The sequence below is a fragment of the Vanessa tameamea genome, chromosome 8 (assembly GCF_037043105.1).
Source record: "Vanessa tameamea isolate UH-Manoa-2023 chromosome 8, ilVanTame1 primary haplotype, whole genome shotgun sequence".
NCBI classification, from domain to species: Eukaryota; Metazoa; Arthropoda; class Insecta; order Lepidoptera; family Nymphalidae; genus Vanessa; species Vanessa tameamea.
Window position 1 is genome coordinate 3,562,819 of NC_087316.1, and position 12,156 is coordinate 3,574,974.

At 28.5% G+C, this 12,156-nt stretch overlaps 4 protein-coding genes across 4 annotated transcripts; 2 read left to right on the top strand and 2 right to left on the bottom strand.

Annotated features, from left to right (window-relative positions):
* The first annotated feature begins 211 nt into the window (after window positions 1-211).
* On the top strand, window positions 212-5,054 carry LOC113399907 (gametogenetin-binding protein 2-like). Its single transcript, XM_026639180.2, has 8 exons — window positions 212-410; window positions 669-859; window positions 1,396-1,539; window positions 1,911-2,199; window positions 2,544-2,768; window positions 3,069-3,350; window positions 3,601-4,041; window positions 4,136-5,054. The coding sequence occupies exons 1-8, from the start codon at window positions 321-323 to the stop codon at window positions 4,331-4,333; spliced, it is 1,860 nt and encodes a 619-aa protein (XP_026494965.2). The 5' UTR covers window positions 212-320; the 3' UTR covers window positions 4,334-5,054.
* LOC113399909 (3-oxoacyl-[acyl-carrier-protein] synthase, mitochondrial) lies at window positions 4,420-6,517 on the bottom strand. Its single transcript, XM_026639184.2, has one exon. The coding sequence runs from the start codon at window positions 6,389-6,391 to the stop codon at window positions 5,102-5,104; it is 1,290 nt and encodes a 429-aa protein (XP_026494969.1). The 5' UTR covers window positions 6,392-6,517; the 3' UTR covers window positions 4,420-5,101.
* A 682-nt stretch (window positions 6,518-7,199) lies between these two features.
* Window positions 7,200-10,942, top strand: LOC113399911 (neuferricin). The gene is made up of 4 exons (XM_026639185.2): window positions 7,200-7,538; window positions 7,641-7,784; window positions 7,894-8,080; window positions 9,880-10,942. Exons 1-4 carry the CDS (start codon window positions 7,256-7,258, stop codon window positions 10,043-10,045), a joined length of 780 nt encoding a protein of 259 aa, XP_026494970.1. The 5' UTR covers window positions 7,200-7,255; the 3' UTR covers window positions 10,046-10,942.
* On the bottom strand, window positions 10,423-11,330 carry LOC113399913 (uncharacterized). The gene is made up of 2 exons (XM_026639187.2): window positions 11,171-11,330; window positions 10,423-11,076 (listed from the first exon to the last, which is right to left on the bottom strand). The coding sequence occupies exons 1-2, from the start codon at window positions 11,182-11,184 to the stop codon at window positions 10,536-10,538; spliced, it is 555 nt and encodes a 184-aa protein (XP_026494972.2). The 5' UTR covers window positions 11,185-11,330; the 3' UTR covers window positions 10,423-10,535.
* Between the last annotated feature and the right edge of the window lie 826 nt (window positions 11,331-12,156).

Here is a 12,156-nt window from a genome sequence, read left to right on the forward strand (position 1 = left end):
AAATTATTATAGAATATACTAACAGAACTTAATATCTAGGTTTTAATTTAAAAATATTGTAAGATAATTACAGCTAGTCTTTATAATAGAATGTCTTAAATTAAAGGAAACAAATAATTTATTTTGATTGTGTCTATTATCTTTATACGGATATGTCCGTTATTTTAATGTATACCTACTCTGTGGTGACTATGTATTTAATTTAATCTGCGCTTAACTGGACGTCACGACGTGTATTTCATTTAAGTTGGCCGTCATCAGCCGTCATTTTGTTATATTTGTGTATTTTGTCGGCAATTTTTATGTGAATAATCATAAAAATGGCTAAATTAGTCGATATATATAATTGTGATAAAGACCCCGTTATCAAGAGAAAACAGTTGCCGTTAACTATTTACGAAAACTTAACTGTAAGTTGCCTAGTTGCACTTTGACATTACCTCAAACGTAGATTACATATTAAAAGATAGAAAATAAGCGTACGTTACAGGAAATCATACTTAATTTGAAGAATGTATATATTTTTTATCATAATTTAATATTTATTTATATTTTTTTCATGTAAATTAAATATAATTCTTATAATCACTAGATGTGACGTTTAAATGTTGACCTTATTTTCTGGAATTTTTCTTTGTTGAATATATATTATTCTTTATAATTTGCAGATGATTATGGATCTAAATACTATGGGCCTTATTTTTGATAGTCCTCAAGTTAAAGGTCGGGAATACGATGAATTTATCCGCAAATACAGAACTCTCACGACAGATGAATTAAAGTCGGCACTTAGAGTTGACGCTTCCGATATATTTAATGTTTTAAATCAAAGCATTCCTTGTGTTGGTTGTCGAAGAAGGTAGTAATCGCTGTTTTTATTGTTATCTTTTAATTTAATGATCGGATTGATATTAACTTTCAAATATAAACAATAATATTAATTTAGAAGATAATACAAATATTTTACTCATACCTTTAGTTCATATTATCAAAAGAAAAAATTATGCTATGAACAATTTCTGCTTAATAAGGATACGGATTGATTTAAGTTATTTATAAAACTAGCATGTGTAAATATCAATAATAATATTTAATTTTATAAAGATAAACTATAAATGAAATAAATACCTATAAATTTATGCATACCAAAAAAACATAAACTGATAGTATTTTTTTTATATGGAAATATACAATATATTAATATTCCACATTATTGTATTACATGATATTATGTATGCACATAATTAATTTTCTCAGTTCCTTTTATTTTATATTGATTTAGTTTTAAATATTCTATAATTATTAATTTCTTTATACTAATATATAAAGAATTAACATCTAAATTATTTTCATTAAGTTAAGGTTACTATTATTAACCTCTTTTATTTGTTTCAGTGTTGAAAGACTTTTTTATCAATTATGTAAATCAGGTCATCCAACTTTAGATCCATTAATTTTGACACAAGATGAAATTATGACTATTAGAGAAGATAAAATAACAAATCCACAGTCCCTGGCCACATTGCTAAATGGACACAGGTAAAAATAACTTAATATTATTTAACTCAGGTTATGTAGGATATTTATATTGTTTATTCATACAACAACAGTATGATTTAGTGTGGATAGTCAGAAATGCATACACATGTAGTGTATATTAGTAAAAAGGACTTAGAGAGTTGTTACTTCAGGTAGACCTATGTTAAGCTTGTATGTGATTTTGAAGACATTATTAAAAACAAAATTTTTCATATTAGAAAAGCGTAATACAAGTTATCCTAATGTCACCATGGCATTTATAACAGCCCAAAGTGGAACCACAGGAATAAAAAGTGTTGATCTCTAAGTCTTAATAAAAATGTCTTAGAAAATCTGTAATTATCTTTGAATTCAATTTTCTTTTTTAACAGTACTGGTCTTGAATGCCTTATCTTGAGTCAACCTAGATGGAAAAAGTCCCAGCGGTGTACGTTACATTCACTCGAGGCAGGCACTGCGAGAGGTTGGGGTGCCACATCTGGCTGTGGTTGGGGCTGGGGTGCGTGGGGGTGGGGTGGTCGCACGGCATGGTGTGCAGCGTGGGACGCCATGCGTACCTCAGCAAGGGAACATGTCACCTTAGTACATTTTAACACTTTACATGATACTCTTCACAACTATCTCAGGAAACACAGATTTTGTGCAGACTGCAAAACTAAGGTATGAATGGTTTTATTTTATAAGATTATTATTACTGAATATAACTTAGGAAATTGTGTTATTTTTGCTACATTAATCATGAGTCATTTTGAATTCAGTAGTCACGAAAGATACATAAATTTTACAATTGTTGTACCATTGTCATTAAATTCAACATTTCTATAGCAAACAAATTATTTCAATTTCAAAATTGAAACATTTTTTTATATACATAAACAATTTTGTGTGTAAGGAGTGATTTACATTTAGATGTCTGTAAAGAATTACATCATATTCTCTTATAATATTATCATTCTATCATCAAATAAACTATAATTAAAAATACCTTAATAATAATTTTACAGGTATTGAGAGCTTATCAGTTATTAGTTGAAGAGAAAGAGCCACAAAAAGAGAAAGGTTATGTTGGTGCCTTATATGGAGGTATTAAACGGTGTCTGTTAGACAAACATCTGCACCTACAAGCAAAAACAGACTACATTGCACATCTTATAGCTAGAGCTGAGCCAGAACTGTTTGGAAATCACCGTGAAAAACATGCTAAAACTTTAGAAATTGCACAGGAAGAGGCAAGTATAGTCAAATTTCTTTATTAATTAATGGTTTGTTTTGGAAATTTCTTAAGAGTTTTCTTAGAATTTTAGTAGGTATGATCATCGTCTGCTTTTTAAAAATAATGTCAATTTGATTTTTTACCCACTCCCATCATTTATTTTATTTGTGCAGTTTATGCAGTAAAATGTGCAGTTTCTTAAAGCATATATATTATAGATAATTAAGTAATTATATAGTTATGGTGTACTAAAGCAGTAATTTAAAGCCATTTATAATCGTCATCAATTTTATAATGAAAGCAAACATTTATTTAGGTCCTAATTTGTCTTGGAATATGCATCTATGAGCGGCTGCAACGAATTTCACTTAGACTGCGTGAAGAAGAAAACACATGTCAAATCCTTGCAGCTGTAGGTGTAGAAGCACTGTATCGTAAATTTGAGACAGCTGTTGAACTCAAGAGTGGTGTATCAAAGCTACAGCTTTTATATGATGAAATAACACAAGAAGAATTAACAAGACAGCAACGAAAAGAACAGAAAAAGCTTAAAAGAAGGAAGAAGAAGGAACGCCTGGCTGTAGAGGGCAAATGCAAAGTAATTTTTAATAAAATTATACAACAACCTTTTAACACTTATTTAATTGTGATAATTATGCTAAAAAGATTATTGAGCATAAAAAAAAATGTTTTGAGTTCATAAAATTACAATATATTTTACTTGTAGGACATAATTTATTATTGTATTTCGAGTACAGCTAGTAATATAACTGCCATCTAATAACTAAATAAATTTAGAATGTCAATATACCATTTCATATAAACATATTTTTATATTTCTTTTACAGGAAGCTGATTCAGAGGAACCTGAAGACAAGTGCCAATGTGAAGAATGTCTATTAGAAGAAAGAGATACTCCAACTGATTTGCTAACACCTCGTGATTTCAACCAGTGCTATGATGGAATACAATCCAATGGTGATAGTTGTCATTCATGTCAAGAAGACTACACGAAACTTTGTTCACCAAAGAAGTTAGGAAAAAAACTAACCAAAAATGGCAACTTATCACCTAATGAACACTCTCAAGATTGTGGTTACTCATCTGGTAATAATGGTGGTTGCTGTGAAACAATGTCTGGTTCATCTTCATTAATGAGTTCTCCGGAAGGTTCTGAGGTTGCCTGTTCTGAAGGATTTTGCAATCACGAAAGGGGAGACTGTTTGGATATACCTAAAAACGACAAAATTTCATGCACTGGTTTCACACTCTCTCTGCAAGAAATGCTGGTATGTATCAATAATAAAGAATTAAAAAAAATAAAAATTGTGTTATTATTATTTTACTGTTGTTCAAATATTTTAATAATAATTTTATTTACAGGACACATGTTCATCAGATGAAGAAAAAGACACCAGTTATATTCCCATTGAAGAAGTACTGGAATTTAAATCAAGGAGAAACATTACAGAAAAAAGGCAAGAGCTAAGACAGAATTTAAGGCAAAAGTTTGCTCAGTTATGTGTGAACACACCACAATTACCATCTGTAATGCTAAAGCAGGGTAAAAATCCTGTATAATATGATAATAAAATATTGTAACATTCAAACTTCACACAAACAAAAAGCGTTTGAGTCAGTAGATGAAAAATATTAATACAGATAAATTCTTATAAAACTTTATTTTACATTATTTATATTTATTTTATAATAATTCAGATTAATTGCTCATTTAAAGTTAAATTAAAAAGCTTTCTTATACACTTTTTACAAATGCTATAAAATCATATAACTTTAACAATTTTAGTAACAATTTCCATTTTGTAGGACAGTTTCACATAAAAGATAATCATGTTCCTGAAATATATTCAAATCCTACCAATTATGTCAATGATTCTTATGTAGGTGTATTTGAAAAGGTGCTTATAGCATATGTAATATATATATTTAACAATCTATATTATATAATTATAAGTTTTATTCAATGAAGTGCAAGTTTGAATGATTCCAACTTTTTATGATATTATGAAATTATTGACTGGATAATACCAGCATTTAACAAATATTTACTGTTTAAAATGTTAAAGCTTTGTAATGAAATATAGTAGCATTTTGATCAAATCATTTAATTTTCATGCTTTATGTGACTCAATATATTATGTGGTACACAAATGAATTATTTTTCGCTCTTTATGAGAATGCTTTAACAGCATGTTGTTGGGAGTTACTGTGGCTAGTTAGCCAATGTTGTAAAATCTGAAAACATTTGTAACTCAGTTTTAAATATACTATCGAGTCTAAAGTATGCTTTTATTTGTTCGTACTATCCCTCAATACATTGTATGTTATTTAAATACTTGAAATACAGAGAGTTGCATTGGTGCCTCCAAATCCAAATGAGTTTTTTAAAGCTACCCGTCTTTCTTTATTCCATTTTTGTGGAACATTTGGTACATAGTTTAAATCATCTATAGGTTCATCTAAATTTATTGTAGGTGGCACAATTCCATGGTAGCATGCCAAAATAGTCCACACAGCTTCTAAGTTTCCAGCAGCACCTAATAAATGGCCATGGGCCCCTTTTGTGGAAGACACCATTAAGTTTCTAACATTTTCCTTGAAAAGTGTTCTGATAGCTGTAGATTCAATACCATCTCCTACAGGTGTAGATGTGGCATGTGCATTAATATATGATATTTCATTATTAATTAAGTTACTATCACGCAAAGCTCTACTCATTGATAATATTGCACCACTGCCATCTTCTCTTGGAGAAGTAATGTGGGAAGCATCCCCAGAAAGACCATAACCTAATATTTCCGCATACATCTTAACATTCCTTCTCAAAGCATGCTCATACTCTTCTAGAACAACAACAGCTGCTCCTTCACCCATTACAAAACCATCCCTAAGTTTATCAAATGGTCTTGAAGCCTTTTCAGGAATATCATTGAAAGAAGTGCTTAAAGCTCTTAATCTACAAAATCCAGCAATCGCTAGAGGGCTTATACAAGATTCTGCTCCTCCACAGACCATAACATCTGCGTCACCATTTCTTATGAATCTAAATGCATCACCTATGGAATGTGCTCCAGTAGCACAAGCTGTAGACACTGCATGATTGGGACCTCGAAAGCCATATCTTATGCTAATATGACCGGCTGCCATGTTTGGTAATATTCTAGGTACGAAAAATGGACTGACTTTATTGTAACCTAATTTCAGAGCATTATTTGTTTCACAGACATCTTTTAGATCTATCATTCCCATACCAAGTGCTACTCCTGTTACTTCTTTGTCTGCATCAGACTGTGGAATCCAATTCGCATTTGTAAGAGCTTCGGCAGTTGCAACCAGAGCTATACAGGTGGCAGGGGCCATCAATTTTAAATTGGATTTAGACATTGCTTTTGCTATTTCATTATTGGTCTCTATAGGTATAACAGCCGCTACTCTGCATGGTAGTTTTGAGTATTCCTCATCTTTAAGTGATATTATACCACAGTGTCCTTTTAAGAGATTATTCCAAGCAAGTTCAGATCCCGTTCCCAAAGGTGATACTATTCCAACACCTGTAACAACTACTCTTCGTCTAGGAGGAAACTGTGTATATTTACGTAAGTGGATAAGAAACTTCATAATGCTTAGTTTAACAAAGAGGTTAAAATCATTATTATCTGCAAATTATTGTTGGGCAAGTAATTAATTAATGTACTTAACTTAAAGTAATGTATCTTATCAATATTATTTAAAATAAAACTTTGATATAAAAAATATAATAAATTAGAGACTATATAAATCAAAGACTTATACACTTCGACCTTCGTTAATTATAAACAAGGAATTGTCACTGTCAAAATTAATGTATTGGTTATGGAGTGTAGAGGTAAGAAAAAACATTTAAGGGTCTCATATTCCCCTTATTAAATTATTTAAATGATAACTTTATTTAATTTCTCTTCTTATTACTGCTAGTTACTCCTGACAGAAAACTGTTCATTTTTTACACAGATCGGAATTATGATTCGTCAGAGAAATCGGGAATAAAACGAGGAATACCATTATTGCTACTGTTCCATGCTTCTAAATTTTATTATATATTATATTAAAACCTGAACTTATTCAATTAATATAAAGCTAAAAAGTCACTTCCATCATTGCGCACTTATAAAAACTTATCTATTATAATGATCATATCATTCAAGTACAAATATATTATTTTATTTAAATTAATTTCAGATTTTTTTTTTATTCGGCCTACTTTTGTGAAATAGTCCGAAGATAAGTATTTATAAGTGCGCAATGGTGGCAGTGATTTTTAGCTTTATATTTAATCATTTTTTTGCTATAGCTGTAACTAAAAGTAACAACACAAATTATTCTGTGTTCTACCCACTAAATGTCATTACCATATTAATATTATGTCATTTGTCAATGACTCAGATGTAATGTTTTGTTTACGTTTTGGTTTTAGAATACGAAAATAATTTCGACTTAATAAATATGTTTTTAACGTTATGCTCAAAATCAAATTTAAAATATATTATAATCACTGTTACGATCGCTATAGCAGCCATAATTTTAAGAAAGTGTAATTTTACTTTAAAGACTGATGATGACAAGTTAAAACGAACAAATGGGCCGTTGGTCTTCTCTTATGATGAATTAGCTAAATATGATGGAATATATATCGATAAGCTTTATTTATCCGTTATTGGAAGCATCTTTGATGTTACTGAAGGCAAGAAATATTATGCTAAAGGATCTCCATATCATTATTTCGTAGGTAATAAGTTTAATTATGACAGCTATGCTAAAATATGAGTTGCGCAAGAATTTTCGTTTAATTTTGTCAAATGTATTAACAGATTAAATGTATTTTTTCTAGGCAAAGATGGAACAAGAGCTTTGGTGACTGGTGATTTTAAAGATGAATCTAGCAATAAAGATCATGTTTTAGAATTATCTTGTGATGATGTTTCAACAATATTGCACTGGAGACAGACATACAGAGAAAAATATAAATTTATTGGTATGCAATCTACAAATTCTGATTTAAGTAAAATACAAAATAATTATGTGAAAGTTGACTAACTAAGGCTTTTTAAGTAAATCATTTAATTTATAAATCATAATTTTAGGTTTATTAGCTGGTAGATATTATGATGAAAATGGTTTTGAAACCTCATACATGAGTGAATTCAAACATAAAATAAAGCTTTGCAAAAAAGAAAAAGAAGAGGCTAAAAATCAAGATAAATTGTATCCACCATGCAATATTTCTTGGAGTGAAGAAGAAGGGACACGCGTATGGTGTACAAAAACAAGGTAGCTATAAAAAAACATTGATCTATCTTAAATATTAGTGCTGTCTAAAGATATTCTAAAACCTAAAATTTTAAAATCATTTAAGTAAGTCATAAGAGGTTGAATAACAATGACTAATATATAACAATATATAGCAATTCATACCCCGATACTGTTAATGAAAAATAACAGCTTATTTGTTTTTATATATATATATAGGGTTATTGGTAATATTTTTAAAAGGTATAATTTTAAATCAGATTTTTTCTTCTGACTTATAAAAACCATTAATAAGATTTACAAACACATCAAATATGATGCTGAAGAATTTGATTAGTTTGGTAGTTAGGTCACAACTTGGGAAAATAATGTGACTATACATATGCAATAAGTGAATTCACTTTAAGCAAGAACTTTAATTGGGCTAAATTTCAAAATATCTTAAGTGTAATTTACCTATTGAACTGTTTTTGTTTCTAAATTTGTATTTTAATTTTATTTACATAGGGTATTGTTTTTAAACTTTAGTCTGAAGTTGTTCATGTTCGGATACTAATTTCCACCAGTGTCCTTTGTGGTAATTTTTTTTCTGTTGCTTTGAAATAAATTCCAAGTTGTTACACATTTTTGGGTAGTTAAGAAAACGGTAATGTTTTTAAAATAATCTGCAAGACATATTTCATAACAAATTTTTTTTTTGGCATTTTAATGGAAAAAATCCAAAAAAATATTGAAATAATATTGTTTTCCATCTCGCATTTTTAAGTTTGGACCGATAATTATTGTTTTAATATTGATAAATAATCAGTGCTTAATAGTTTTTATAAGTCAGAAGAAAGAATCAGATTTAAATTGATACTTTTTTAAAATAAATATTTGAAGTTGTATTTTTTACTTATTTTGTAAAAAGTTAAATAACTTGATAACTAAAAAATGGTTTACTTTTGCATTATGCATATTGGGGTCAAAATTATCGCAAATAGTAACCCCTATTACCTCCTAACGGGAATACGTCGAATTTTCAATAACTCTGTATATTTCACCTTAACCAAATATAATTATGAAAGAATATGAGAAACCAGAGGACTAAAGGCAAATTTAATTAACACAAAATTGAGATTTTGAATAATCTATGGTATTTATTATGGATATGGATTTACCAAAAATTTGTGTGTTGAATGGTTGTGGCAAATGTTGCCTTGAAAGCTTGGAACACACTACTTATATAATTATAACTACTCCATTTTCATTTTATTAAGTGGATTTAATTAGTTTAGTTATATAGGGTTGTATCATTAATAACAATAATTATATTGCACAAAAACCATTTGTAGTGCATAATATAAAAGAGCTATTACAAAATCACTTGGAATATGTAAATTTAAGATTTGTTTATCTCTCTTTCGATTAGGGTATTTCTAGTATAGTAAAGTAAAAATTGTTTTTATTAATTGTCTATTATATAATAGGCTTCATATGTTTTAGTCTGAATAAGAATGAATTTATGCAAGGTGTAGTGTCATTCATTGGTTTACTTAAAAAGTATTGTTAACTACTGGGAAGGTACAAACTTTATTCACATGTTTTTGTTTCAGTTTATGTAAGGAATAAAATGTTAGATATAAAATCTATTGTTAATATAAAATTTAAAATTGTCACTACACAAAATTAATTTTGTAATTAAAATGGTTGAAATTCATACAAAGAATAAATTGGTGAATTTCAATTGTGATACTATAATACTATTAATAAAAAGATACTGATAATTAAAGCATAGGTGTTTGTTTTAGCTTAACTATTTTTTTTTTTTATTATTTCAGTGGTGGTATAGAACGAGGTTGGGTTGGAGTCCCACGCCAGCTATTTACCCCAGGTGTAGAGAAGCCTCGCTGTGTGTGTGTGAATCTCGAAAAAAATAATTCAAGTATGCTCAAAGAGTATGAGGGATGCCCCATTAAATCTACATATTGTGTATTTATAGATTGAATGTTGTATATACTTTAGTTGAATGAGGTGAAAAAAATATTTTAACAATTATTTATTTGATAGTTTCCATGAAGATCTTGCTTTATATCTATGTACTATTTTTATACTGTGTTAACTTTATTGTATTTAATTTTTTAAGTTAAGTTAATGTGATTATTACTAAATCTCATTCCAAAATAAAGTATTTTTTTACATGATTTTAAATATGAATACTTTGACTTAAAATAATTTAGGTGTAATGATATTATCTTTATCTTAAAATATACCAAAACCAATCTTTATATACTTTTTAAAAACACATTATTAAATGACCAATTATTATTTAATATACTTTATTCGTACTATTGGTGCAGTAAAATTAAAATAAATACTATACACAAATGGAACAAATCTTTATTAAAAGTCACAGTAGTAGTATAACTTAATTATTGATTAATAATTGATTTTACAATAAACACTGACAAAAATACCGTAGGTAAATCATCTAATATTATACTGTGACATTATCAATAGTCTTACTCTCAGAATGAATTACTTCATCTAACTCCAAACACTCAATTGTTTTGAGAAACACATGCATTGGTATCTTTTTTCTATTAACAAATGTTTTATTTCCAAGAAGCTTCTTGATTTTTGCTCTACGTTTTTTAATTTTTTCTTTTGTGTATTGGCTACCTATTTGGAATGTCAATAGTCTTTTTATCTTTCGTCCTCCGATGTATGTCTCGGATTCTGCAGTACTAGGTTTTGGCTCCTCATAAATGGTTTCTAGAGTTTGAGTCAGAGACTTGATTTTCTTATTGAGATATAATGCTTCTATTTGTTTAGAATTCGCGTTTTCTGTTATATTATGTTTGCGAGGCTTCATACTAACTCTACGATTAGACGATTTACTCGGTTCTGGGACAAAGGGTTTTCTTTTCCTTAACACTCGGGAATTTGTTGTTTCAGGTGCAACATTAGCGTCAATGTTTTCCCCTATTTCCATAATATCTAAATGAGCCATTTTAGTTGGTAATTCCGATACTAATCTGCAAGAATACGTTACGAATATATGAAAAATTTAATACAAGCTCTAACCATACAGAGGTAAAATAGCTGGCTTTTTTATAAGAAAATACGCACCCGGATGCTTCCATCTTTATAATCAAAAACGCAATTTCATTTTATTATTTAAAAACAATATAATAAGCGAAACTGTTTGAAAAGTTAAAGATTTAAGGCCGTTTTCTCGTTTAATCTGACAGTGACACATTAAACTTTGTTTGAAGTATTTGAAGTATTCTGGCTATGTACCGCCAACAGAATAAAAATAACTACTTTTACAGCTGATGGAGTACGGAAGAACTTGTATTAGGTAAGCCCAAGTTAAAACCAATATATATACATTTATATTAATAAGTAAATAAGAGTGCTGAAATTTAATTATTGTTGTCTTATTTCATAGATCGTGTTACAGTAAAACTAATAAACTACTCTTAAATTAATTGATTAGTCTCAGTATTATTTTTTGTTTGTGTAGTTTTTTTTATGAAGTAGCATAATTAATTACTGAAAATAATAGTGCGCAGTAATTATTAATAGACATACTCTTACTTTTTGGTCTCAGCAACAGCCTCTTAGTCATAGAAAATGTTTATTAATTTGACGATATGTGCATTAATTAACGTTTAAGTTATTATCAACGCAGCGTTAATTATTTTTTAATTTAAGTAGTTTTACTTAATTATCTTTTCTGTCTGTTTTAAATAAATTGAAATTTTAACTGTTAGTATTTACCGTTTTAGGCTTTATTGAGAGTAAAATAAGATTTAAAGAAATAATAATTTTTTTTATACAATCTATACATGGATTACCTAATGATTACATAATAACCATTCTTAAAAGGGTAAGTAAAAAAAAATGTTTTTTTCAGTGGTATATTTTTTTTCTGTTAAAATTAAAAGTTTTTGTTCATGATGATATTGAATTTATTGTGTTCTAATTAATTTCAAAAACCACATTAATTTATAAATTTTATATTAGGTGAGTAATATAACGACATATTGTTCCACATTCGAAATTAATAATTTACTTATACGGATATTTATATCAACGAATAATGTAATCGA